At 34.4% G+C, this 26,427-nt stretch overlaps 1 protein-coding gene across 8 annotated transcripts in view; it reads left to right on the forward strand.

The window, feature by feature from the left end:
- GALNT13 (polypeptide N-acetylgalactosaminyltransferase 13) overlaps nucleotides 1–26,427 on the forward strand; it is a 594,089-nt gene that overhangs the window by 64,678 nt on the left and 502,984 nt on the right. For all 8 annotated transcript variants that reach the window (XR_014829014.1, XR_014829013.1, XM_021076289.2 and 5 more), the window contains exon 3: nucleotides 5,940–6,185. Coding sequence is in view for 6 of the 8 variants with exons in the window: in XM_021076289.2 (XP_020931948.1) it covers nucleotides 6,044–6,185 (142 nt within the window). In the remaining 2 variants the exon portion in view is untranslated. The remainder of the gene's footprint in view (nucleotides 1–5,939; nucleotides 6,186–26,427) is intronic.

Here is a 26,427-nt window from a genome sequence, read left to right on the forward strand (position 1 = left end):
TTTTTAATATGTTGGGGGGATATTAATAGATACCAAGAGAAAAATAAAGTGAGCTGAGGACATATAGAATGATTAAGTCTTATGCTATTTCATGTATTTATGTTGATAGAAAAGCTGTCCATGATTTGACCAGGCGGTAAGGCCCAAAGGTAAGGGTTATGACTGGATCAGTGGACAGGGAAAACAACAAAGGCACATGCTCCGGGGGCAAGATAGTGATAGGATGATAGGTGCGTGTGAGGAACAGTCAGGAGACCCAAATGACTGGCATGGAGAACAGTGGTAAGAAATGAGATCAGAAAGGTAGTAAGTAGAAGTGCTCTTATCTGATGCAATTGGACTATAATGTCTATAATCAGGGAATCATATAATTGGTACATAAATATTTTGGTTTTGCCTTTAAAAAATGAAGTATAATTTACATAGAATGAAATCCGCAGATATTAAATATGAAGTTCAATGAGGTTTTTTTTTCTTACTTTTTTTTTTTTTTTCTTTTTTGGTCACCCCACACCATATGGAGTTCCTAAGCCAGAGATCATGTCCCAGCTGCAGGTGTGACCTATACAACTGCTGTAGCAATGGCAGATCGTTAACCCACTGTGCTGAGTTGGGGATCAAACCTGTGTCCCAATGCTGCAGAGATGCTGCTGATCCCGTTGTGCCACAGGAGGAACTCCAATGAGTTTTGACAAGTGTAAAATCCTGTGTAACTCATACTCCACCAGAAACTACATCTGTTAAATATATTTCTAGTAATTAAATATAAAATATATTTATAATGCTCCCAAATGTTAAACATTTAGTGTGAAATAGAAAATATATTTGTAATGCTCAAATATTACATATGTTTAATATTAAATATATTTTCAATTTAATATTTTATATATATATATATATTTGTCTTTTCTCTTTTTAGGGCCACACCCATGGCATATGGAGGTCACCAGGCTGGGGGTTGAATCAGAGCTATAGCTGACAGCCTATGCCACAGCAATGCCAAATCCGAGCCGCATCTATGACTTACACCAGAGCCCACAGCAACGCTGGATCTTTAACCCACTGAGTGAGGCCAGGGATCGAACTCACTTCCTCATGGATCTTAGTCGGGTTTGTTAACCACTGAGCCATGACAGGAACTCCAAATTTAATATTAAATATGTTTTTACATACTAAGTACATTTGTCAAGCTTATCTTGTCTCTGGACCCCTTGAATACACACATACTGAACATATACACTGCTTTTAGAAGGACTGGTGAAGAGAATTCTCATTCTTTTTTCTTCTTGATCTTTCTATGCTGTTCATGATGATAAAAATTACTATTAGTAAGTACTTGTAATAACTAGTTTATGTGGAACTCCTCCTATGTGTCAGGAAATGTTATAAGAGTTTTACATGTGTTAACTCATTAGATACTCATCATAGCCTTATGAAGTACCTTCTACTGTTCATATTTTGTGAATAGGAAAATGGAGTCATAGAACATTTCAGTAACTTGAATCAAGCCATACAGTTAGTGAGTGTGGGAACCCAGATTCAAATCATGGTGCTGTAACTCTGCAATATATAGTTAGCTGTCTTTCTTTCTTCCCAAGTGTCAAATTTTATGTTATGAATATTTGAACTTCCCTTAATCTAAAAGCAAGTAAAGGCATTTTTATCCTACTTTTTCATTATCTTTCCACATAAGGCATTCATTTAACATTATCTTAGATGGTTTGTCTCTTAGTATACCTTTCATTGTGTCATGGTTTTTACAGTGGACCCTTTGGTTTAGGCTGTAGATAGATTCCATCTTAATTTTAAATCTTTATTCATGTGGAGATCAGTCTTCCTGTTATGAAGATCTGTAGCTAATTCAAGGTATTTTTTCAAAGCTTACTCACTAGATTTATCAGTCCTTAAACCAGACTGCATAATTGTCCAGTCATCAGTACCCAGAAGCTCCTGCATAACTATTTAAAACATTTAAAGTGTGTTGGGTGCCTGAAAGTTCTGGAAGCACTGCCAGCAGTCTTCCATGCGCTTCATCCTTTGGCAGCCTCAAGTATAGCCTCATAAAATAGATTGAATACATTTGCACGTATTATGTACTTTTCCATAAAAGAAAATATTTGACTATAGATAAAAATGTCTAATAGCAACTAAGCTAGACTGCCTGGGGAAGCAATACCCTCCTAATTAAAAACGAAAATGAAAATGTCTTTTCTTATTTTAAAAACATAGTTACCAAACTTCTAAGTTTTACTTAGATTTTATTATTTATATTTGAAATCCAAATCCATTTTTTAGAATAGTAAAAATTGGTGCAAATGTTCAAACAAAAATCCATAACAACTCAGAATTTCTGGCTAGTACCATTGTTTAGCGGGCAAGAAGAAAAGGAAAGGCAGTATGACTGGCTAGGTGGCATTTGATAGCTTTCTAACTCTTGAAGTTTTCCTATTTGAGACATGTTTTTAAGAGGGAAATAACTATGCTCAAAAGATTTTGAAACAGTTAGAAAAGGGGTCCTATTTTCGGATAGAAGAGCCTGTAGTTTATGCAAAGTTAGTCATGCTCCACATTGACTTGGCAAGCCAGGGATATTGCAGAACTTGGACTTGGCTTGAGAAACAGTAGTGTTTGCACATAAATAGGAACTTACTGGAATAAAAACATAATACAGATGCTGATTCTTTTAAATAAACCTGGGCCACCAACTGTGCTTATGTTGGTTAGTGCTACTTTGTATATTGTACCATCCTTCTGCTCAATCAGTTTTGTTCTTATGAGAAGAGTATTGAAAACAGTGTATGGGATTGCTATTTTACAAGTACCAGTAGATAACAAATGATAAAATTTAGTGCATTTTTAAGGTAGAGGTGCTTTTAAGATAGAATTAAAACTGAAATATATAAGGAACGACTGTTTCATAAACAAGAATTTAAATAGCAACTTAGTTTTGTTACATAAAATAGTAAAGTTAGAATTTTCTCAGTGCTGATTCCTTGATATATAGATTTAGCAGGGTATGGGGTTAGAATAATTTGAATAATGCTTAGAGTGGCAGTAAGATGTGATCTTCACTTTCTATGATGGCTACAGTTTAAATTAAATTCTCAATAACCTCAACTGTTAGGCTCTTATTAGGAAATGACTTATCTTAGACATTTTAATATTTAATATTAAGCGATTTTAGATTTTCTATTATAATAATATTCATTATATTTTCTTTAAAAAAATGTTCTCATTCTTCATCTTGCTTAAGCCTCACAATTTTGTGGGTTGGATGGGGCAGGAAATCTAAGTAAAGAAAATGAAGCACAGAGAGGCAAAATGCCTACCTGATCTTTCTATTTTATGACAGAGTCAGGGATGGTGCTTTTAATGTATTTTATTATAGATCTGTATAGTAAAAGATTCTATAGCATATACATCTCATATAATATATAAATCCTCTATTATGGGATAATTTATTTTATTGTATTCTTTCTAAATCTGGGAATGGCCATTTAGTTACCATCAATGCATATATACTTTTCTGTTGGACTTTTTTTTCTACAATAAACTGAAGGTGATAGAGATGTAGTTTTCTAAGTCTCACCTTAGCAAAGTGTTGCAACGGCGAATGTTTAACAAATTTGTTAAAGCAAAAGTACATTTTCAGGGAGAGAGAACTCACGTGGGCGCAGGTTAAAGGAGGCCTGACTTATTTCACAATTGTTCTTCTACCTCCCCAAGGCGGACCTGAGTGGAGACCAAATTTCTCCTGCTCCAGCCCCCACTACACTGTGCATGAGAGCTGAGTGTTTTGTTTTGTTTTTTTTTTTTAATCTCTGTATGGGGCATATCTGGCCTGATTGGTTTCTGGCAGGATTCCTTATTTGCATGGGGAATAGGTTATATAGAGGCCAGTGAGGAATGGGTGACATTCCTTCCCAGACTGGCTGTTCAAGGTGAGGGAAGGCGCATTACAATGAGACAGGGCCAGAGGCTTTTGGGTTTAATCTCCTTGAAGGGAACTTGAAGCCTATTACAAAGGGACCTGCTTCACCAAAGAAAGACAGAAAATTTGATTTGATTCAAATCTCGTAGTATTTAGTGAAGTATACATACAGTAACAGGAATCCTTCCCTTGTTATCAGACTTAGAATTTGGGTTCCAATACTGGGTTGTAATTTATTACAGATAAATGAAGTTGAAGTGAAATAAATTAATGAGCAGGCCATTTTTTTTCAAGAAAAATAAACCCCAAATATCATGTAGTTCCTTAGATTTGTACATTTGTATCTTTTAAAATATGTATTGAATAAATGTAATTTTATGTATATATTTAAAGTAAACTCGTTATAATAATTTTTTAAATTGTCACTTTATGTAAATTTTGAATTTATTACTAGTCTGGTTTGATTGTTACATGCAAGAGCATTTATGCTACTTTATGATGCAAAGTCAGCTGTCATTAATTTGAAGAGCTTCTGCCTCAGCAAATTGCACTTTGATGTTTTTATTTTGAGACAAGTGTTTCTGAAATAGTCCAAGTATCTTTGTGTTTAATAGCTGTTCTCCTCAAATATTTGTCAAAAGTGTTGTTTATCTTATTCATATCAATAAATTTATACTTCACTCTATTATTTTAATGTAGCAAATGATATGAGACTATTTTTGTTTTGATGTAGTTTCTCTATGGATAGAAATGCATTAACTAGGTAGCTATTTTTCTCTATATTGTAAATAAAACAAATATGTGTATGGTATTAATTCTATACTTACTTTGAATATCTCTCAATAATTGCACTGTCCTTGTTATGCCTTTAGAATTCTTGCTCTGGTTATTTTAAGTCACTTTACATTAATGTACTATCCTCTTATAATTTTTTTGAACATATGCTGCCCATTCTCAAGTGCACATCTGTAGTGTGTACTTTATTTCTTTCTTTTATTTTCTTTTATTTTTTGGCTACCCCATACAGTGTTCACAGGCTAGAGATCAGATCTGAGTTGCAGTTGCAACCTAAGCCGCAGCTGTGGCAACGCCAGATCCTCAACCCACTATGCCAGGCTAGGAATCAGACCTGTCCTAGGTGCTCCCAAGACACTGCTGATCCCCTTGTGCCACAGCAGGGACTCCTCTTTCTTTTCTTTGCCCCACTCTCACTTGCAGAAGTTCCTGGGCCAGAGTTCAAACCATGCCACAACAGTGACCAGAGCCATGGCAGTGACAATGCCAGATCCTTAACCACTAGGCCACCCTCCTGTAGTGGGTATTTTCTATGCAGATCAGATGGGGTTTTTAAGGCTAAATAACTGAAGACTTATTTCATGTTATTGCCCTTTTTGAGAATCTGAGAATTTTGTTTCGTTTTACATCTTAACATTTATAACTGTGTATTTTGCAAGATAGTTTACAAGAGTTATATTTTGTCATCATAGTAAATCTTTAGGTTTGGCATTGTTATTTTCATTCTATCAATGAGAAAACTGAGGTTTAGAAAGTCTCCCTTACATAGGAAGTGAATAGGCCTGGGCCTATCTGTTTGTAAAGGTCAGCTCTTAGCCACTGCAATATATTGTAACCCAGGATGATCTCTTGTTCAGCAGTATTAGCTCCTTAAATGTGCTGAATCATGGTAAATTCAGAACTGCACTATTTTACAACCTGGTGCTCTATAGAATATCATAATAGGACTTTGAGGAAAAACAATACGACTTGAAGAAATCAAATAGTTGTCCAGGGCCCAGCAGAGTAGTGGCAGATCTAGGATAAGTTGTTAGAATTTTAGCCACCTGGCTTGCTTACAGCTTTCATTTATTTGGACTTTTAATTCTGAAGGCCAAGTGTCGAGATATATATGTATATATGGGGGCATTCAGTAAATCATATATTTCATTTTATATCACATTTATGCAAAACAAACTTTCAATGATTAATTCTTCTTCTTTCTTTGATACAGTGGGATGCATCCTGCTTTCATCTTGGAGTTCACCCCTGTGGCTTGGATCTATCCCAGTTGTGTCTGTCTTCGATCTCTGTGTTAACTAGAAATCAAGGAAAGACATGAGGAGGTTTGTTTACTGCAAGGTGGTTCTAGCCACTTCTCTGATGTGGGTTCTTGTTGATGTCTTCTTACTCCTGTACTTCAGTGAATGTAACAAATGTGATGACAAGAAGGAGAGGTCCCTGCTACCTGCACTCAGGGGTAAGTGCTTAGTAAGCGAACGTTTCTTTTATGGAGAGGAGAATGGTGGTGACTCATGATGAAACATGAAATATCAAAAGAAGAGTTAAGTTTATTGATTTAGAAAAGCATTTGGGCAGAACTTTTATTTTTATTTATTTACTTTATCATTTATTTATATATATATTTTTTTTCTACTGTACAGCATGGTGACCCAGTTACACATACACGTATACATTCTTTTTTCTTACATTAAGTGTTCCCTCATAAGTGACTAGACAGAGTTCCCAGTGCTACACAGCAGGGTCCCATTGCTAATCCATCCCGAAGTCTACATTCCGCATCTATTTATCCCAAGCTCCAGACTGGGCAGAACTTTTAATGTACATTTAACCATGAGAAGGCAACTTTACTTTTCTTGGCCTCAGGTCCTGTTGGAAGAAATGAGGAGTAGCTAACCTCTAAGGTACCTTGCAATTCTAATAATTCCAATGTTTTGTGACTGTAGTGAACATTTGCCTTGGACAGAATTTTAAATTTAGGCTTCCAGAAGCATAAGTCTTTAGAGACCAAGCATATAACATAAAAGAGGAAAACTACTGGAGTGAGATGATGGAGTTTGTACCAAAATGAGATGAGGCACAACAGCCCTCAATACCTCCAAAAGTAATAAAATAGCAGAAATACTTTCTTTTTCTTTTCTTTCTTTTTTTTTTTTTTTTTTTTTTTTTTTAGCAAAACACATATTGGTGGCCAGATTCAACCTGTAGGCTACCAGATTGTTGCCCTATGTTAAATGCAAAAGGTAATTTCAAATGTAGTATAAAGTCTCTTCACCTCAATATTCCCTCTTTAGGAACCAGTGTCAGTGACTAGATAAGAGTGAATACTAAGGAAGTATAATAATTTAATAATAACATGGTGATTTATTAAGTAAAGTCATAGATATTTATTTCCTGAAGTTATTATAAATAATTTTTCTATGCTTAAAGAGCTATTAATTTATTTCTGAATTATTCCTTTTAAATGCGTGTTTCTGAAGTATTTAAGCATGCTTGAAATTAATTTTGTTCTCATTGAATTAAACATCTTTTTCTTAAAATCTAGTTTACATTAATTCTCTGCTTAGAAAAAAGTTTCTTTTTTATTTTTTAATAAATTTTATTAGAGTATTGGTGATTTACAATGTTGTATGAGTTTCAGGTGTATAGCAAAGTGAATCATCCATAAACATACATTTATGTCCATTCTTTTTCAGATTCTTTCCCCATATAGGCTATCACAGAGTATTGAATAGATTTCCCCAAGCTACATACTAGGTCCTTGTTACAGATTGATTTCGTATTTAGTAGTGTGTATGTCCAAATCCCAACCTTTCAAAACATCCTTCCCTCCAATGTTTTCTCTAAGTTTGGTTTCAAAGTTGTTGAGTTTGATTCTGTTTAGTGAATAAGTTCTTTGATATTATTTTTATTATGTTCCACATATTAGTGATCCCAAGTAGTATTTGTCCTTGTCTGATTTACTTCACTTAGTCTGAAAATCTCTAGATCCAACTATGTTGCTGCAAATGGTATTATTTCATTCTTTTTTATGGCCAAGTAATATTCCATTGTATATATGTATCATATGTTCTTTATCCCATCTTCTGTTGATGGAGATTTATGTTGCTTTCATATCTTGGCTGTTGTAAATAATGCTGCAATAATACTGGGCTGCATATATCCTTTTTATTTATTGTTTTCTCTGGGTATATGCCCAGGAGTGGAATTGCTAGATCATATGGTAGTTTGATATTTAGTTTTTTAAGGAACCTTCTCATTGCTTCCCACAGTGGTTGCACCAACTCACATTCCCACCAACATTGTAGGAGAGTTTCTTTTCTCCACACCCTCTGCAGCATTTATTGTTTGTAGACTTTTCAATGATAGCCATTCTGGCCAGTGTAAGGTAGCACCTCCTTGCAGTTTTGACTTGCATTTCTCTGATAATTAGTGGTGTTGAGCACCTTTTCATATGTTTTTTTGGCTACCTGTTTTCTTTGGAAATATAAGGTCTCTTTAGATCTTACCATTTTTTGATTGTGTTTTTTTTTGATATATAAAGTTCAATGAGATATTTGTATATTTTGGAAATTAGTCCTTTGTTCGTCGCTTCATTGGCAAAGAATTTCTCCCATTCTGTGAGTTGCATTTTTTTTTTAATGGTTTCCTTTGCTGTACAAAATCTTTTAATTAGGTCCCAATAAAAAACTTTCTCATCTTCCCCAACTGAATTTCTGGACCCATGAAACTCCCTCTTCCTCCCTTCCCTCAGGCTCTGACAACCACCATTCTGTTTTCTCTATGAATTTGACTACTCTGGGTACCTCGTGTGTGTGGAAATATACACAATTTCTCCTTTTGTAACTGGATTATTTCATTTGGCATAATGTCTTCAAGTTTAATGTTGTTGTTGTGGCATGTAAAAAAAAAAAAAGGTTTCTTTATAAATACAACAAAAGTTAAACTTTGAGTCCAAGTTGAAATATTTGTACCGTTTCAAAAAGTGAATCTAGATTACTTGAGATTTGCATGTATTTAATGACTGTAATCTGCTTTTACTTTTAATGTTACAGATATTTTAGAGGTTATTTATTAATCAAAATATGCTAATAAAAGAATTTCATTGCTATTATCTGGGTAGATGAGCTTTAGGGAAACAGAGAAAAGCATTTCCAAAGATTAATTTTTGTTGAAAGAATTTGTTGGATATCTTTATTTTGCCTTGCAATAATGCTCTTGCTTAATTAGAGAAATTCTGATTATCTTCCTCTTTTCAAAATGAGTTTAACTCTCTCACTATAGTTTTTGACTAGTACAAAGAATTGAGAGAACGTACTTTGGAAGTGTGGGAGCTTAGATTCATTTAGGAAGTTTATGTGCATTTTTTATGTCTTTCTACTAGAATTATTCAAAGAGGAGAACTTTATGAGTCCATCAGTTTTTGATAAATGAATTTAGGGATTGATTTGCTGATCTTTGGTTAAAATTGCAGAATAAATCTGCCTTTTCTGATTCTTTGTTAAAACCAGTTGAGCTTCTGCTTGGCCGAAAGTGGAAATGTGTTTTGATGAATCACATCAATTTAGTAAGATCACTTTGTCATTTGTTGAATAGAGACATATAGATTGGTCACAAAAAATGTTATAATCTGATTCAGCAAAACTATGACAGCCTTTTCTGGAAGTACCAAAAAAGCAGTTTTGTGGATTTAAGTCCTTAATGCTCAGTTTCAAATCTGGAAATGTAAAATTTAATGATGCAAGGCCAAAATAGTAATTTTTCATTGTACTTAAATTGTAAAATTTAACTATACTCTCTTTATTTTTGGTTTGTTTAATGTTATATATTAATATTTGTCTTGAAAAATAAACATTAGGCTTTATTGTTTTAACTTCATCTCTATCGTTACTTATTATTGCAGAATATTACTTTATTTGGGGATTTTTGCCAAGTATTTAAAATAATTTATTTACAGATAGATGATATTGTAAAAAGCACTTGACTAAAATTTTCATGTTCTAGAAATATTAAAAAAAGACCTTTTGATGAAAAAGTTGATCTTTCTGGACCTATGCATTTATATTATTAAAGCAAAGAGTTTGGACTAGGTGGTTTCTAAGATCCCTATAGTTCTAAATTTTAAACAATTTAAAAGTACCCAATATTAACATACACTTGGAATTAATTTTTAAGATTTGTTCATTCATTCACCAGATCATCAGTTATTTCTTAAGTGCCTATCAAGTTAAAATGTTGTACATCTTAAACTTACACAAAGTTATGTGTCAATTATATCTCAATTAAAAAAAAAATAAAGAAGAAGAACATAGCTCAGTAATAGGAAAAAAAAAAAAAGTCCCAACCATCAGTACCTCTGACTTCACAGGTGGTATAACAAGAATACCCCACAGTTAAAAGCCCAGGTTTGGTGACCAATCTGTTCCTCACCTCCTACCCCTTGAATTAGTTGTGTGACTTTTGGCAAATTCCTTAACAAAATCTTGGTGTTATCACTTAAGATGAAAACCTTAGAGACAATAAATCCTGCTTCACAGGGTTGTCTTGAGAATTAAGCATGATGATGTGCATACACCTGTCTGTGGAGTATTGATAACCCTTTATCAGTATCTGCCGAACATTGTGAAGCTTCATGAAATGTCTGAATGAGACTCCACCAGGCTCTGCTGTCCAGACTGTGTCAGATCCACGAAAGGGGGGAAGTTATTCTGGATATAGCCTCCCAAAAGTAAGTGACTCTAAAAAGGTCAGTTGTTAAGTGCCTACTGTGTACTAAGACACGGAGATATAAGGGAACTGAGGTCCCTACTCTCATGGAGGTTATAGTCAATAGTAAATCTCTCTCTCTGTCTCTCTCTCTCTGTAAAAATGTAATGTACAAATGATTACAAAGCACCATGAGTGTTAGGATGAGGAAGAACAATGCTCTGAGTAGAGCATCTAGGGTATTAGAAATGGACCTAGGGTATTAGATAAAACTTCCCAGAGGCTGTGGCATTTAAATTGAAGTCTAAAAGGTAAAAGTAGGAAATAACCAGTAAAGAAGAAAATACTAAGATTTGTATGGAATTATCAAGATTACAGAACACCCGGGATATATGTATATATTATGGCTTTTTAGGGCTGCACTCATAACACATGGACTCACGGCACATGGAGGTTCCCGGGCTAGGGGTCCAATGGAAGCTACAGGTGCTGGCCTATGCCACAGCCACAGCAATGCCAGATCCAAGGTGTGTCTGCCACCTACACCACAGCTCATGGGAACACTGGATCCTTAACCCACTGAGTGAGGCCAGGGATCAAACCTGCAACCTCATGGTTCCTAGTTGGGTTCCTTTCCGATGCACCACAACTGGAACTCTGAAGAAGAGAAATAGAGAAGTCTTATAAAGTTAGAGTAATTAAGCCTGTTGGCACAAAGGGTAGACAGATTGCCTAACGAAACAGAAGAGAGACCCTAAAAGTACCTGCACACAGGTTTGTGGTATTCAGTTATGTGACAGAGGAAGCACTGCAGATCAATGGGGGAAAGAAAAGCTTCCATAAATAGAGAAGAAAAAAAGTGGTAATCCTGGTGGCAAACAGATAAAATTGAATGCTTAATTCATGTCATAAACCAAGACATACTTTGGATGTATTAATGTCATCAAGAAAATGGAACTTTTAGCAGAAAAAAAATGGCAACCTGTACCACTATTAATTTATCTTCATGATACAACATAAGTATAGAAGCTGTACCTTTCAGAGATGATATACATTGTGATACAGTTTGAAAGCTAAAACCAACCAAAATCTTAAAATATTATTTTAGGACTATGTAGAGATGCAACAAGATAATGGCACATGAGGCTAATTATAAACATTGGATTGAGGATGTTGATTGTCATGTGTAGGGGGATATGGGGCAGAGGATGGGGTGAATATTTTGACTGAATCTAGGGCATTAGGACCATAGATTTGTTTTAGGTGTGGGTTGGATGTGTCTGTTACGTCATGTGGAGGACTAGAGTGAATAAGAACCACTGATTGTGTTTAGAAGGCAGAGCAGACATGATCACCTCTGTGTTGTGGAAGATCACATACGGAGAATAGATTGAGGATTTGGCTTTCTCTTCAGGGAGGCTGGGTGGGAAGTTGTGGTAGCATTTTATGCATTCTGTGTAGGAAGTCGTACCTGTTTAGAGTGTAGTAGTGCCAGTGAGGAGTGAGAGAAGTGGATAAAATGAAGAGGTATTTGAGATATAGGAGAAAGAGAGCCGGGTGCTCAACTGGCTCTGACAGCTGTAGGAGATGGAAGTGTCAAGAACAGGTCTCAGGTTTCTTACGGGGCATTATTCGATCCAGTTTACTGAGAGGAGAGTTGAGGAGGAGATGATTTGAAGGTGGATATTGAGTTTATTTTGGCCATGTTGAGTTTGAGAAACGTGTTAGGCAACTGAATGGAACTGTTCAGTAGAAAGTTGACTACATTATTAAACTCGTAAATATCAAACTTAAAAAACATCATTTTTTTTCTCTAAAAGGGATTACATTTTTCTCTTCCTTATTCAGTGGAGTATATGGAATATAATTGAATCTTTGCTTCTAGGTCAGAGTTATCATTTTACACATCAATTACTGAATGATGCTACAAAAGTGATTATTTCAGGGATTTTATGGGAATGTGAAGATTTGTTTAGATACTGACTCATGAATCCTCCTTTTCCTATTTTCTAAAGGATTGCTTCTGGGTAATGCAAGTTCTTGTTAAAGGAGTATGTTACCTCTTTTATGTCACTCTGGAGTCACCTAGAGCTAAAAATGTGCTGAGGGGTATTTCTAACTCCTATCTGGTATGGAATACTAAGTAGTGCTACTACCCCCAAGTTGGAAGAGTTAGAATAGCTATTGGAGAGAATAGGTATTTTAGAAGACCTGATGATGCTGCAGTGCCCTTATAAATACCTAGGGGATATTTGAGGTTATGTGTCTGGTCTGTACAATCCCCGTGCATACTGGATCCTCTTGTAGCTCCTCCCCTAAAGCCTTTCCTCAGGCAAATTAACACCATCTCTAGACCCCACTCACGATCTGTAAAATGGAATAAGCCTGAATCATGGTTTTAAATCATGCTTGTTTCCAAATGAAGGATTGTGTTTCTAACTACTTTTTTTCAATAAAGCTATGAGAATGACCTATTTCAGTGTCTGGCTTTTGGTCAGTGCATAATTAATGTGCAATCTGCTGTGAGAAGTGGTGCTACTTCCAACACCATGATGGAGAGAGATCTGTTAGAATCCCCCAAAGAGCCTTCTCATCATCACAGAGGAAAAAAGAGATATAAAGTTTATGACATTTGAGAGAGATAGGAACATACCATTCTTTACCTGATCTCAAATCTTGAACATATTTCACATACTTAGGAAATGAAATTATATTTCCCTTCAAAAAGAGAGAAGGAAATATCTAAGAAAGACGAGTACATTAGCCAATAATAATAACAAAAACAATTATAATCTATGATTATTCTAATTTATTTACCCTTGTTTAGTTAATTTTTACAAAAACTATGTGAAGTACACATTCTTCTTCTTTTACATGTAAGGAAACTGAGACAGAGTGAGCATGTGGGGAAAACACTTCTATGTTTATCCTTTACACACACACACAACGTTTCTAACACCAGCTGTGTGGGTTTTATCCCCACACCAAGCAATTCTCTGTGGCATCAGCTGGGTACCCTACATTCCTGACACTGTCTACCTGGAGTGAGCATCAGACCTCACAAGTTAAGGGCTCAGCCCCACAGGCTTCCTGCACTTCAGACACTGATGGAACATCCCAGGTTGTCAAAGAGGCTTCTGACTGACCAGCTATAAATTGGGTTGATAAATTTTTAAAATTTCTTACAGAACTGAGAGAAACACTTACATTTATCAGTTTATTATAAAGGATATAATAAAGGATATGAATGAACAACCAGATGATGATATATATATAGGTCTGGAAAGGTCCCAAGTGTAGGAGCTTCTGTGCCCACGGAGTTGGGGGCGCATGACCCCCTGCCGTGTAGGTGTGTTCATCAACCCAGAAATTCTCTGGACCTCATGCTTGGAGGATTTTTATGGAGGTTTCCTCACATAGGTAGAATCAATCATCAACTTAATCTCCAGTCCTTCTCCACTTCTGAGAGGATGGGGGGGGGTAGGGGTGGTGCCAAATGTTGCAAGCTTCCAATCATGGCTTAGTCTTTCTTGTGACCAGCCCCAATCAGGGGCTATATAGAAGCCCACTCAGAGTCATTTCATTAGGAAAAAAAGAGGCTCCATAAAATCCCAAGGGATCTAGGCACTCTATGTCAGGAACCAGGGTAAAAGACCAAACATTAGAACATAGATGCTTCTCCTGCTCTTATCACTTAGGAAATTGTTAGGGTTAGAGGAGCTCTGTGCCAAGAACTGGAGGAAGAGTCCGCATACGTGTGTGTGTGTGTGTGTGTGTGTGTGTGTGTGTGTGTGCATAATAGTCTATTATTTCACAGTGAGGTTAAGAGGAAGTGCCAGAATTTTAACAATCAATAGAATAGGATTTGTTATTATAATATAAGTCCAGTGAAGGACTTTGCTATCAATTAATGCCAGTTTACATTGGAATTCAAGTGCCACACTTTTATTCAGATACCAATATGGAGTATACTCTAAAATCCTGATTGGAATGTTTCGCCTTTATTCTCAGAGATGCTCTAGACCCAGCCAAATGTCTCTGGCTAGTAGGATATATAAACCCTAGCCAGGAGAATATTTCCTAGGGACCATCTGGGTTTCCGATCATTTATGAAACAGTTTCACCTTACTTGGCATTGTAAGGTTTTGAAAAATTACTTTGATCCACTTGTGTCCCTCAAAACCTCCTCGCCATTGCTCTGAATTAGGGGAAATCAAGAAAAGGGGTGGAACTATTTCTAGAATCTCAATTCCATGCCTCCATGTTTCCCTTGGTCCTTCCTGGGAGACCCTCTGGTTTCTTCTCATAAATCTGGAGACAGATAGCCTTGCTCTCTTGGATTTTTGACAGTTGGTTTCTGTGTCAGCCCTTTCTTTTGTTTCTTTCTAAATGTCTTCCTCATAACATTAACATCTAGCCACGAACCCTTCTATTAAAAAGTCAGTGTTTGTTGATTTTGTTTGATTAATCTTTAGCAATTCAGGGGAGAATTTCTGTGTGTAGGTATGAGAGGAAATGGAAAACTGATGAATTAAAAAGAGTTAAAACTAACACTACATTTTTCTTTTTTTTTTTTTTAATATGGCTTCACTTTGGGGGGAAGGGTAGAAGAGTGTGATTGAGTATTGTCAGTATTGGAATTCCCCTGAATAAATTATGATGACCACTGGAACTCTCAGATGATAATATTTACAGTCATACAACAAGTGGGACATATAGACAAAGTCAACTGGATTAGGGACATATATGTCCCAGATAATTGTTAGTCAAGGTTATAAATATTGCTCAAAAATTAATAGACTTTATATAATTTTGACCTTTGGTATTTGCTTCTACCTTTCATAGTTTTATTCACAATTCATTCTGACTCCCTTCTCCAGTCCACACAGACATATAAATGTGAGGAAAATGAAATATATTAATGACCAATTATGAGGTTTACTGTGCCAAGCACTTTATATACAGTATTTTGATTAATTTTCAAAGTAGCATTGAAGGTAGGCACTATTATTATCCTCATTTACGTGTAAGAAACTGAGGTCTGAAAAGATAAATTAATTTCCTTAAGGTCGCAAACTGATAAGAGCAAAGAAAGGACTCACGGCCTGGTTTGTCAGACTTTTGAGCTCAGACTTTGAATCAGTGTTATGCCATGTCCCTGACTCAAGTGTGCCTAGATTATTTTAAGATAAAGTAATCATAACATCTATATACTATTTATAAAGTATTTATATATAGAGAGATATTTCTGGAGAAAAAAAAAAGGAGGTAGCCATTAACCTTGGGTAAAAAAAAAAAATTATACTTAATTATAACTTAGGAAAAAAGTACTCTGACAGGCTTACATGTCTGAAAGGTAGACATTTTGACTTTAGCAGTTTTGCATTTATTTTTTCTACAGTGTAACTAATTAATTTAGGTTGAATTTTCCTCAGTAGTTTCCTTTGGGCCCAAGCCTTAGGAAGTATTAGGATGAGTGGTGAAAAAGTTGTAAACAGTAGTGAAGCACCATTTTATTTTTGTTTTTTATTTTTTATTTTATTTTTTTGCTTTGTAAGGCTGTACCTGTGGTATATGGAGGTTCCCAGGCTGGGGGTTGAATCAGAGCTATAGCTGCTGGCCTATACAACAGCCACAGCCATGCCAGATCTGAGCCAAGTCTTCCACTTACACCACAGCTCATGGCAATGCTGGATCCTTAACCCACTGAGTGAGACCAGTGATTGATCCCTCCTGGATCCTAGTTGGATTCATTTCCACTATGTCACAACAGGAGCTCTTTGAAGCACTATTTTTTTTTTCCAAAACTTAATAAGAACAGTTGATATATTTTTTCATCCATTTATTCAACGAAAGCACTGGGCTAGGTACTATGAAATATAGAGTTTAATCAAATAGAATATCTGTCTTCAAGAATCACACAGTCTACTGGAGACAGGACATGTACATAAATAACTACATTACAAAGTAGAAAGTGGTGGCTGCTCTTAGAGAGATACCAAGGAAAGTGCTGTGAGAAACTGTGAAGTTGTATAAATTATCTGGACCTGTAAAAATTGGGAGGGAGTGGGTATCAAGAGGAAATAAATTACCAGGAGAAAGCCATTGGTTTTCCCTAAATGAGGATATAAGAAATCAGTGACTTGCTTGATTGGGGCAGAATCATACATAAAGAGGATTCTAGATTTTAGGTTGAAATTTAGGATAAAGACAGATTTTAAAGGACTTTAAGTGCTGGGGAAATGAATTTTTAACTTTGTTCTTGAGGGGGCATCCTTGAAGGTTTCCGGAAGAGGAAAGAGGTATTTATCATCAGATAAAGTTTAGAAGGGGAATGCAATGTTGTTAATCACATATGTAAGGCAATAGCACTAAGATATTTTTATCTTTATTTAAATAACAATTGAGACAGTAAAGTATTATTCATTAATTAAAACCATTTGAATTATATGGTAACTAAATGGAATATTAAGTCATTTAAATTCTTCACTCTGTAAATTAACTAGTAGGAACAAGAACATTTTCCATTTAAATCAAGTTTAGATATTGTATAAAAAAGTAACTCAAAATCTTTACTTATTTAGTATGAGATGAGATAATTCATTCAACAAATATTTGCATGCTTGATTTGTGTCAGAGCTGGGGATAGAAAAATAAATAATTGCTCTTATTTTCATCTTTAGAGAGGGAAAAAGGAATTCAGAAGAACTGTCATGCTGTGCTATCAGGAGGAGAAAAAATATATGAAATAAAGAGAAAAACATCAATAAGACAATTTCTGTCTTTTAAGGGCAAGATCTAATTTTTCAATTCCATAAAGACTAGAATTGATTGAGTAGAGAATGGGGAATAAAACTTTTTATGACATGGTCCACCAATAAAATGGAAATGGACAAATTTTATTCCTACCCACTGGAAATCATGGTCACTAAAGGACTGTGTTGCAACAGAGATAACTGCTCATTGTGGGAGTTCAGTTAATCATTGTTGACTGAGTGAAGATGAATACATGATCATCTGGCACTGAGTGTTGTCATGATTATAGACTATCCATTACAGGTTGTGGTTAAGAAACTTAAAACAACTCAACTGTCACGGTAAACATATTTGTGTTATTGTTACTGTAAACATACATAGTCCAAACCTTTTACTTTTTTCTTTCATTGGCTCATGTAATTTGATTTACAGCCCCCAATGGCAAATATATAACCAAGGGATTTTCTTTTTCCCTTCAGAATCTGTCTTGTGTTGCACTGTTGTACACTGTGTGATACAGGGTATGAAAGAACACTGCATATTGATATGTGGTCATGTTGTCATTGGAGAGAACTCTGATGGAACATGCAGGCCATGTAGGATGTGTGGAATGAATCAGTATTTAGAGGATACAGAGGAACATTTATGAAAGTTAGGTTGAGGGATGCTGAAAAAGTTGTAGGTATGTGGTATATTTTATCCATCTATAAGAATAGGATAGGGAAAATGGAGATGATGGAAAATGAATAAAAGAAAGTGGTATTTGGACTGTTTTAAAAGTGGAAAAATTCAATCCAAAAGGAAAATTACTGAGAACGAAGTGATGGAGTGGTAGAAAAGGACCCATGACTAATCAATAAGCAAGGCTCTGTGTAAAAATAATTTTGAAAATTATTGAGGATAATAGCTAGTTAAGGAGTATTATTTTAAATGCATTTTATTGAGGTGTAATATAATGCTCCATTTAAAGTGTGCGATTTGATGAGCTTTGACAAGGAGTACCAGGGTGGAACGTCACAATGATGATCCCTCTACCATATTCCACATGCCCCTATACAGTCAATCCCTCCACTCTAGCCTCAGACAACCACTGATAGGTTTGTGTGTGTGTGTCTGTGTGTGTCTGTGTGTGTGTGACTACTGGTTAGTTTTTCCTATTCTAGAAAATCTGGCAAATGACTATGAATTCTTAAAAAAAAAAAAAAAGCTTTATTGAGATATAATTTATATACCATAAAGATCACCTGTTAAAACATATAATTCAGTGTTTCTTACTATTTACAGAGTTGTGCACTCAACACCCATAATCTAATTTTAGAATATTTTCACCCCTAAACAAAACCTGTACCCAGTAAGCAATCCCTCCCTATTTCCCCAGGTCTTAGGCAACCTCTAATTTGCCTTCTGTCTTTATGGATTTGCTTATTCTGGACATTTAACTGGAACATGTGGCCTTTTGAGTCTGACTTCTTGCATTTAGCATTATGTTTTCAAGGTTCATCCATGATGTAGTAATATGTCAGCAGGTCACACTCCTCACAGTCTTTTTTTTTTTTTTTTTTTTTTTTTTTTTTACTGTTTAGGGATGCATGCACAGCATATGAGGGTTCCTAGTCTAGGGGTTGAGTCGGAGCTACAGTTGCCAGTCTATGCAACAGCCACAGCCACAGCAACTTGGGATCCTAGTCATGTCTCAGGACAATGCTGGATCTCCAACCCACTGAGCAAGGCCAGGGATTGAACCCACATCCTCATGGAAACTAATTGGATTTGTTTCTGCTGTGTCACAATGGGAACTCCCTTCACACTCATTACGGCTGAATAATATTCCATTGTGTAGATAAACTATCTTTGCTCATCTGTTGATGGACATCTGAGTTGTTTCCACTTTTTAATTATTGTGACTAATGTTTCAGTGAACATCAGTGTATAAGTAGCTGCTGATGACTATGAATTCTTGTGTGTCTGGTTACTTTTGCTCTGGAGTTTTGGAATGAATTGATAGTGTTCAGCATATCAGAGGTTCTATTGCTGAGAAGTATTCTACTGTATGTATATATTATAATTTGTTTATTCTTTCACCTGTTGATGGACATTTGGACTCTTTCCATGACTGTATGAATCAAGTTGCTACATTTGTACACGTCTTTGTTTACATACGTGGACATATGTTTTTACAGCTCTTGGGTAAATATTGAGGAGTGGTAGTGCTCAGTTGTATGCTAAGTGTAAGATACTGCCGGTCTGTTTCCCCAAGTTGTTAGACTATTTGCTATTCCCATCGACAACGTAGGAGAGACCTAGTTACTCCACATCCTGGCCAACACTTCCAAGTCAGTGTTTGTAATACCAGCCATTTTAGGGAGTTGAAATGGCATCTGCTTGTGGTTTTAATTTGCGTGTCTTGATAACTAGTGATATTGAACATGTTTTCTTTCCTTTTTTTTTTTTTTTTTCCCAATCCTCTTTTATGAAGCATTGGTCAGATTCTTTCGGATATTTTGTAATTAGGTTGTTTATGGCTTGCCTTTTAAACTTTTAAAAAATGGTATCTTTCAAAGAGCAGAGATTTTTTATTTTGATGAAGTCCAGTGTATCTTTTTTCTTTTATAGTTCTTTTGATGTCCTACATATGAAATCTCTGCTTATGCCAAGGCCACTGTATTTTTTTATAGAAGATGTGTGGTTTTAGTTTATAAGATTTGAGTTAATTTCTGTGTATGATGTGAAGAGAATCAAGTTTACATTTTTCTAAAATAAAACCCCAGCTGTCCCAGAAACATTTGTTCCTTGAAGATAAGAAAGGAATGGATTTTAGAAATAAGAACACTTTCATATAACATCTCTCAGTATGCATCTATAAGTTTTTCTATGTACTCATATGTATGATTTGGTTATAAATATTTAAGTTTACTTTCTAGAATGCATTGCATATTATATAGAATTAATATAAAATTTGTTATATAACCCAAAAAGTATCCAAATATTACTAACTGAATCTTCTTTAGATATTTTAACTTGAAGGCAAATGAAAAATCTTATATAATTTATTACATTAACACAAAAATTATTTTTTTCTGGTTATAAAATTAATAATTATTGTAGAAAAATACAAAATGTAAATAAAAATAAAGAAAAAAGTGGAATTCCACCCAGAAATTCCATTATACTAAAATAAAATTTAATATTTTAATTGTTTTGATAGCATTCTATCTGCATGAGATATTCCTTCAAAATGTAGTTTTGATGGCTAAATGATATTCGATCATGTGTATTTATCATAATTTATATAATTAACTACTTTTCATTAATGTTCATGTATATCACTGCTAATTTTTTACCACTAAATGTTATAAATATTTTTAAGAAGTTATTTTTAAACATGTTGCTGATTATATTCTTAGGCTAGATTCTTGGTTATGGGCTTTTTTTTTTAAAGGAGTACATATTTTTAAAAGACTCTTTATAGACATTTCTATTGACTTCCTGGAAAGCCCATTAATCTTCACATCTCATCATCAGTATATGAGAACACTTATATCACCACATTATTTATCATTTAATTTAAAACATATTTGCCAATTAGGGTACTTTCTAATATCAATTTTTAAAATAGTTTCCATGTTTATTGTACTTACATTAAAATTTTACTATTAAATACTGTACGTAAATATAAGCTGGCCTCATGTCCATATTTTTGAAATGTAAAGATAAATGGATGATGGCTTAAACAACGTGATATATTAGACATTGTAAAATATGTTAAGCAATTACAGAATCTAGATGGTGGTAAAATTCTCTTTCTAACTACGACAAATTTAGTGGTACCAGTAAACTCCATAGGAACAGGAAGATAAATATAAAACTTTGGTCTGAAATTGGAGGAAAAACTTGTTCAAGTTGAACTGACAGTTTCTTGAAATCACAAATTCTTTGTTTTTGGTTTTTAATTTTTTCACATTGAAAAATTTGATCGTGTGTATTTTATTTTTCTGTAATAACAAGGATATATTTTTTTCTAATAATTACTTGTAACACATACCTTTCCTCTCAATACAAATTATAGTGTTAAAATCAACATATAGAAAATCATTATATCTATTAAGGTCTTTGTATGGTCTATTTATTTCATTCCATTGATTCCATTCCAAATGATGAAAAACACTGTGATTTTAAATCATATCCCAGATTAAGCCATTTTGATTATTTAACTTTATATTATCTGATGAAATATTTGACAAGTTGCAAACAGCTCTAGCAAGGACAATGAGGACATGATACTTCTGATCTTGGCTTTGCTACTTTAGTGTGTCTCCCTATATCACTCTGCCTTGATCTGTAAAGTGAGAAGCTTGGAGCAGACCTACTTTTCTTCTGTATCTAAGTTTTTGATTTTTCTTCTTCTTGATAAATGAATGGAAAGTATTATGTTATCACTGCATTTCACAATATTTCTAAAAAAATCAGTGTAGAAATGTGCCAGAATACTCATCTAAAATTATATTTGGCATTACTATAACATCCTTTATCTTTTTTGTTTCACAATTTTGGCAATACTATCACATGGATTGTCTTATAGATCTGTCACACGGATTTTTCTGGATTGGTATATTGAGTGGGGCTATTGGAGATAAAACAGTATAATGTCAAGAACATTTGGGCTGTGGCTGAAAATCTGGACTTTATCATGGCTCTGGCCTTAAATGGAAGTCTGACCCAAACAGAATATCACTTTCTCCATCTTGGGAGGATTAGATAGATGCATTAAAAGATTCTTTAGTAATTATAAAAAAAAAACTCTACAAAAATTAGTGTACAAGACCCCTAATTACCCTGAAGTTAATAGTTCTAAAACAAAATATTACTCCTTTATGTAAAAAGATTTTACAAATATTATTATTATTAAAAATCACTTACATATAATGCATGATTTCCTCTTTGAAAGATCAGTTCTTCTTTCAAATTGCAGTAACACACAATCTTTATTTAAAAAATGTTTTTCCAATATAGAGAAATGTAAGAAAATATATGAAAATACCTATAAGCCAACTACATAAAGATTATTATAGTATTGAGTTAGTTTCTATTTCTAATAGAGATCCTACTTTATTTCATTTTTTTATTCTACTTCAATTTTCTGAATTTATATTTTAGAAATTTTCCTGCATAATCAAATATTCCTTTAAACAGTTTTACTGGCTGTACATTGTTCTAATATATCATAATTTGTTTTTCTCTAGCTTTTAAAAGGGAGAGTTTAAAAAAAATCAGAAGTCTTTATTAATTCCTCATTCATAACTGCCTTCATTATTTGCTGCCATATAGTATGGTTCTATTGTAGTTTTTTCTTTTTCTTTACTATAATCTATTAGTTGTAATTTTTATTATTGATGTGCCTATTTTAGGCAAGACTAATTCTACTATGATTTATTATATGAAATATAAACTGGATTGCAAAAGATAGATTCCTAGAAGTGGGAAATTGTCGCTGAGGAGATTGGCTGTCCTGTAGAATTAGAAGTTTTTTTGTGCATTATTGACAACATCTTTACCATCATTAGAGCTACTGCCTACTGTCTACTGTATGCTAAGTCCTCCATTCAAAGTGCCATGTGCTGATATTGTTTAATCTTCAGACATCTCTATGAAGAAATTAAGAGAGAATTATCTTGACAGGATTTTCTGAACTCATTGTTTTGAATTATTTCTCTTAAATATAAATGACTCCAATTAGTTCCTTTCCACTATGACTTTCCCAAAAAGGCTTTGTTTAAGACTACTTATAGTCTCCATCTTACCAAAGCCAATGGCTGACCCTCGCCTTTTATCTTCCTTGACTATGAGTACATCTGAAACACCTTAATCATTCCTACTGCCTTGTAATACTTTTGTTACTTGTTTTAGAGGGTATCACACTCTCCTGATTTTCCACCTGATTGCTCCTTCCTAATCTCCTTTGCAGGTTTCTTCTCTTCATGACTCTTCTTAAAGTTGAAGTCGCTCAGAAAAACTGAGATTGGGTTTATCTCTTCTTTTTCTATACTCACTCCTTTAGTAATCTCATCCAGTCTGATCTCTTTGCTTTATATGCCATCTTATTATTTCATAGCGTGCAAATGTATATACCCACCTCACACCTTTATCTTAATTTTTAGACATTTACAACAATGGCTTACTAGATATATTATTTTGGACTTATCTCAAACTTACTGTGTTCAAAACTAAACTCTGAATTTTCCACCAAAGATTTCCCTGCTTGCAGTCTTCTCTATCTCAGTTTTTAGAAGCTCTGGAACTCCAGTTGCTTAAGCCAAAAATCTTAGTCATTCTTAACTTTTCTACTTCTCTCACATTTTATATTAGCAGATCCTATTTATTCTTCCTTCAAAAGATATTCAGGACTGAAGAACTTCTCACCAATTCACTGGTCTTCCTGCTTCTACCCTTGCTCACCTATCATCTCTTCTCAACAGTTCAGCCAGAGCGGTTCTTTTAAAACTTAAGTCAGTTGTACCATTCCTCTGCTCAAACCACTTCCTTGGCTTTCAGTCACTCAAAGTAAAAATTAAAGTCCCTAAATGGCCTGAGTTCTACACCACGTGTGCCAAAATCTCTGTCAGCTTCATTTCCTAATTTCCCCTTGTTCACTCCACTCCCTTCATACTGGCCTTTTTTGCTCTTCTTAGATTATGGCAGGTGTCTTCCACCTCACGGCCTTTGCATTTGCTGATTCTTCTGCTATAAAAGCTCCCATTTGTAAAAAATTCCTCACTGTATTTACTTCCTGTACCTTATCTAAACTTCTTCCATTATAATTTATTTATTGTCAGGATATTGATGTGCATTTTGTTGTTGTTGTTGTTGTTGTTATTCTTACTAAAGGCACTTTGTTTTCAGTAATTAAGATACATTTGTGACTCAGGAAATAATTTGCCAATGTGTTATTCATAGAGCAAGTACAGAACCAACATTTTGTGTATGAATAATTTTTTTTCTAGTTTGGACATCCTTTTCTGCTTTCTTTTTTATTTTTACTGTAGTTCTTTAAAGATCTTTTAGTTATCTATGCTATTCACATACCCACCAAGTGGAATGAAATGAGCATGACCATATATAGATGATCTTGTCTTATGACTTGACATAAAATGTCTGGTAGAGCATGTTGATGACTCCTATGAACATCATGTGCCCTCAATAAATATTTGTTGAATGAACATTTATAACAGGTCTGCACTTCAAAGGTGAAGAATAATTTCATGTCATCAATGATTTATAGACCTTATTTTGACTAGTTCCTGAAATTATCTTGACATTGTGCTTTTTTCTTTGACTATCTTGCTGCCTTGATATTCTTCTCCTTCCTATCTATTCTCCACAATGATGGGAGATAAATCTTCTTGAAACACTGCATTGATGCTGTTACTTGCCTGCTCAGTGTCCTTCAGTAACTTCCAACTAATAGCAGCTCAAAGTCATAACTCCTCACTCTGGCTCTAGAGGCTGTCTACAGTCTGACCACAGCACAAAATTCTAGTCTTAAATTTAAATGCTTTACTAAATATCACTGTGTAGTAGTTAACACATGGACTCTAGAGTGAGAGAGATCTGCATTTTAATCCTAAATTGTTTTTTTTCTAAAGATGTGAACTGGTACACTTCATTTGCCATTTTGAAACTTAGTTTCTTCATCTTGATAATTGTAATAATGATCTCTTCTACCTCCATTCCTTTCTTCAATCAACATTTACTGAAGTGCCAATTATGTGCTAAGCACTTCTCTAGGTGTTGGGATAAACCAATAAACAAATTAAACAAAATTATTATGGAGCTTGCATGCTAGCAGGAAGGATAGAAAGAAATGGAATAAATGAATAAATAACCTAAATAAAAAATAAGAAACTAAAGCCCAGAAAGTATAAGGGCTATGAACAAAATGTGGGGAAGGAATTTTAAGAATTGGGAAGAGGTGGTGGTAAAGAGGAAGGATGGAAATCAGTCTTGGAACTATTGAGGTATTCTTCCTGCCTTGCTTTCCAGAAATTACAGGCACATTCAGATTTTAGAGATTTTTAGAGATAAAAGTGATTCAAGCTTCTTATTACTTGTTTTGTCAGAAGGTCTTAGGAAATTGGAGTTATGTGTCAAGAAAAAAAGTTGGTTTTGACAGTTTAATCTTCCCAGGTCTTTGTAACTTAAAAAAGTCTAGTAGAAGAAAAAGGGAATTTTTTTCTTATGTGAGAAACCTTCAGAATTCTTGATTAGTATATTATATGGGTAGTAACATTCTTAGGAAAATATAAAGTATTTTTTATCATCCTCTCTTTGCATATGACTGTCTTTGTTTTGTCTGTTTGTGTATAAATACACAAATTTGGTAGGGAAAAAACACATGAAGAATTTGGGCAATGTATTTCTTTTGGATCTTAATTCAAAGCAATATATATATATACACATATATACATATTGTATATATATATACAATATATATATATACACATATATATACATATATATATGTAAATGATGTCATATATATATATATATGACATCATTTAGTTCACATGCACACCACCATTATAACCCTGTCATGGCATTCCTTGGCAATAGATTAGAACCCAGATTCTTACTGTATCTTCAGATCTGTGAATCATTGGCTCTTAACATTAAATGTACATCAGATTCACCTGGAGGGCTTGAGAACAAGTGCTTCGGTTTGAATACCACTTCTTCCTCCCTCTATTGATCTAATTGGCCTCTGGTCGGGTGTAGGCATCGGTGCTTTGTAAAATTGTTCAGATGACTTAAAGTGCAAGTTGGCCTGAGAACTCTTGACTTAAGTGATCTAGCTTCTGCCTCTCTTCAACCTCAGCTCCTACCATTCTCTCCGTATCTTATTTTTCTCTACACACAAGCCTTTTTTCCATTCCCCTAAACCACAACTTAGGTTCATGTCAGGGCCTTTACATTTTCTGCTTTAATCAAAATGCTTTCCCACAGATGCATTCATTTAACATTTCAACAAATGTTTATTGATCATCTTTCCTCCCTATGGTGGATAAAACTGAAAATAAAAAGAAAATCCCTTTTAGCCTGGTTGCCTCTTTCTCATCATTAAATGATTCAATTAAATATCGGATCCTAATGTACCTTCCCTGATGATTTTAGCTGAAATAGCCACTTCTAAACTATTCTGTATCTTTTTATTTTTTTTTAATTTTATAGCTCTTATTATGTGTTTG

This window comes from Sus scrofa, chromosome 15 (genome assembly GCF_054392235.1).
Source record: "Sus scrofa isolate SSC_HxYL_T2T_F1_AM1 chromosome 15, Sscrofa_HxYL_maternal_Yorkshire_Landrace_v2.0, whole genome shotgun sequence".
NCBI lineage: Eukaryota > Metazoa > Chordata > Mammalia > Artiodactyla > Suidae > Sus > Sus scrofa.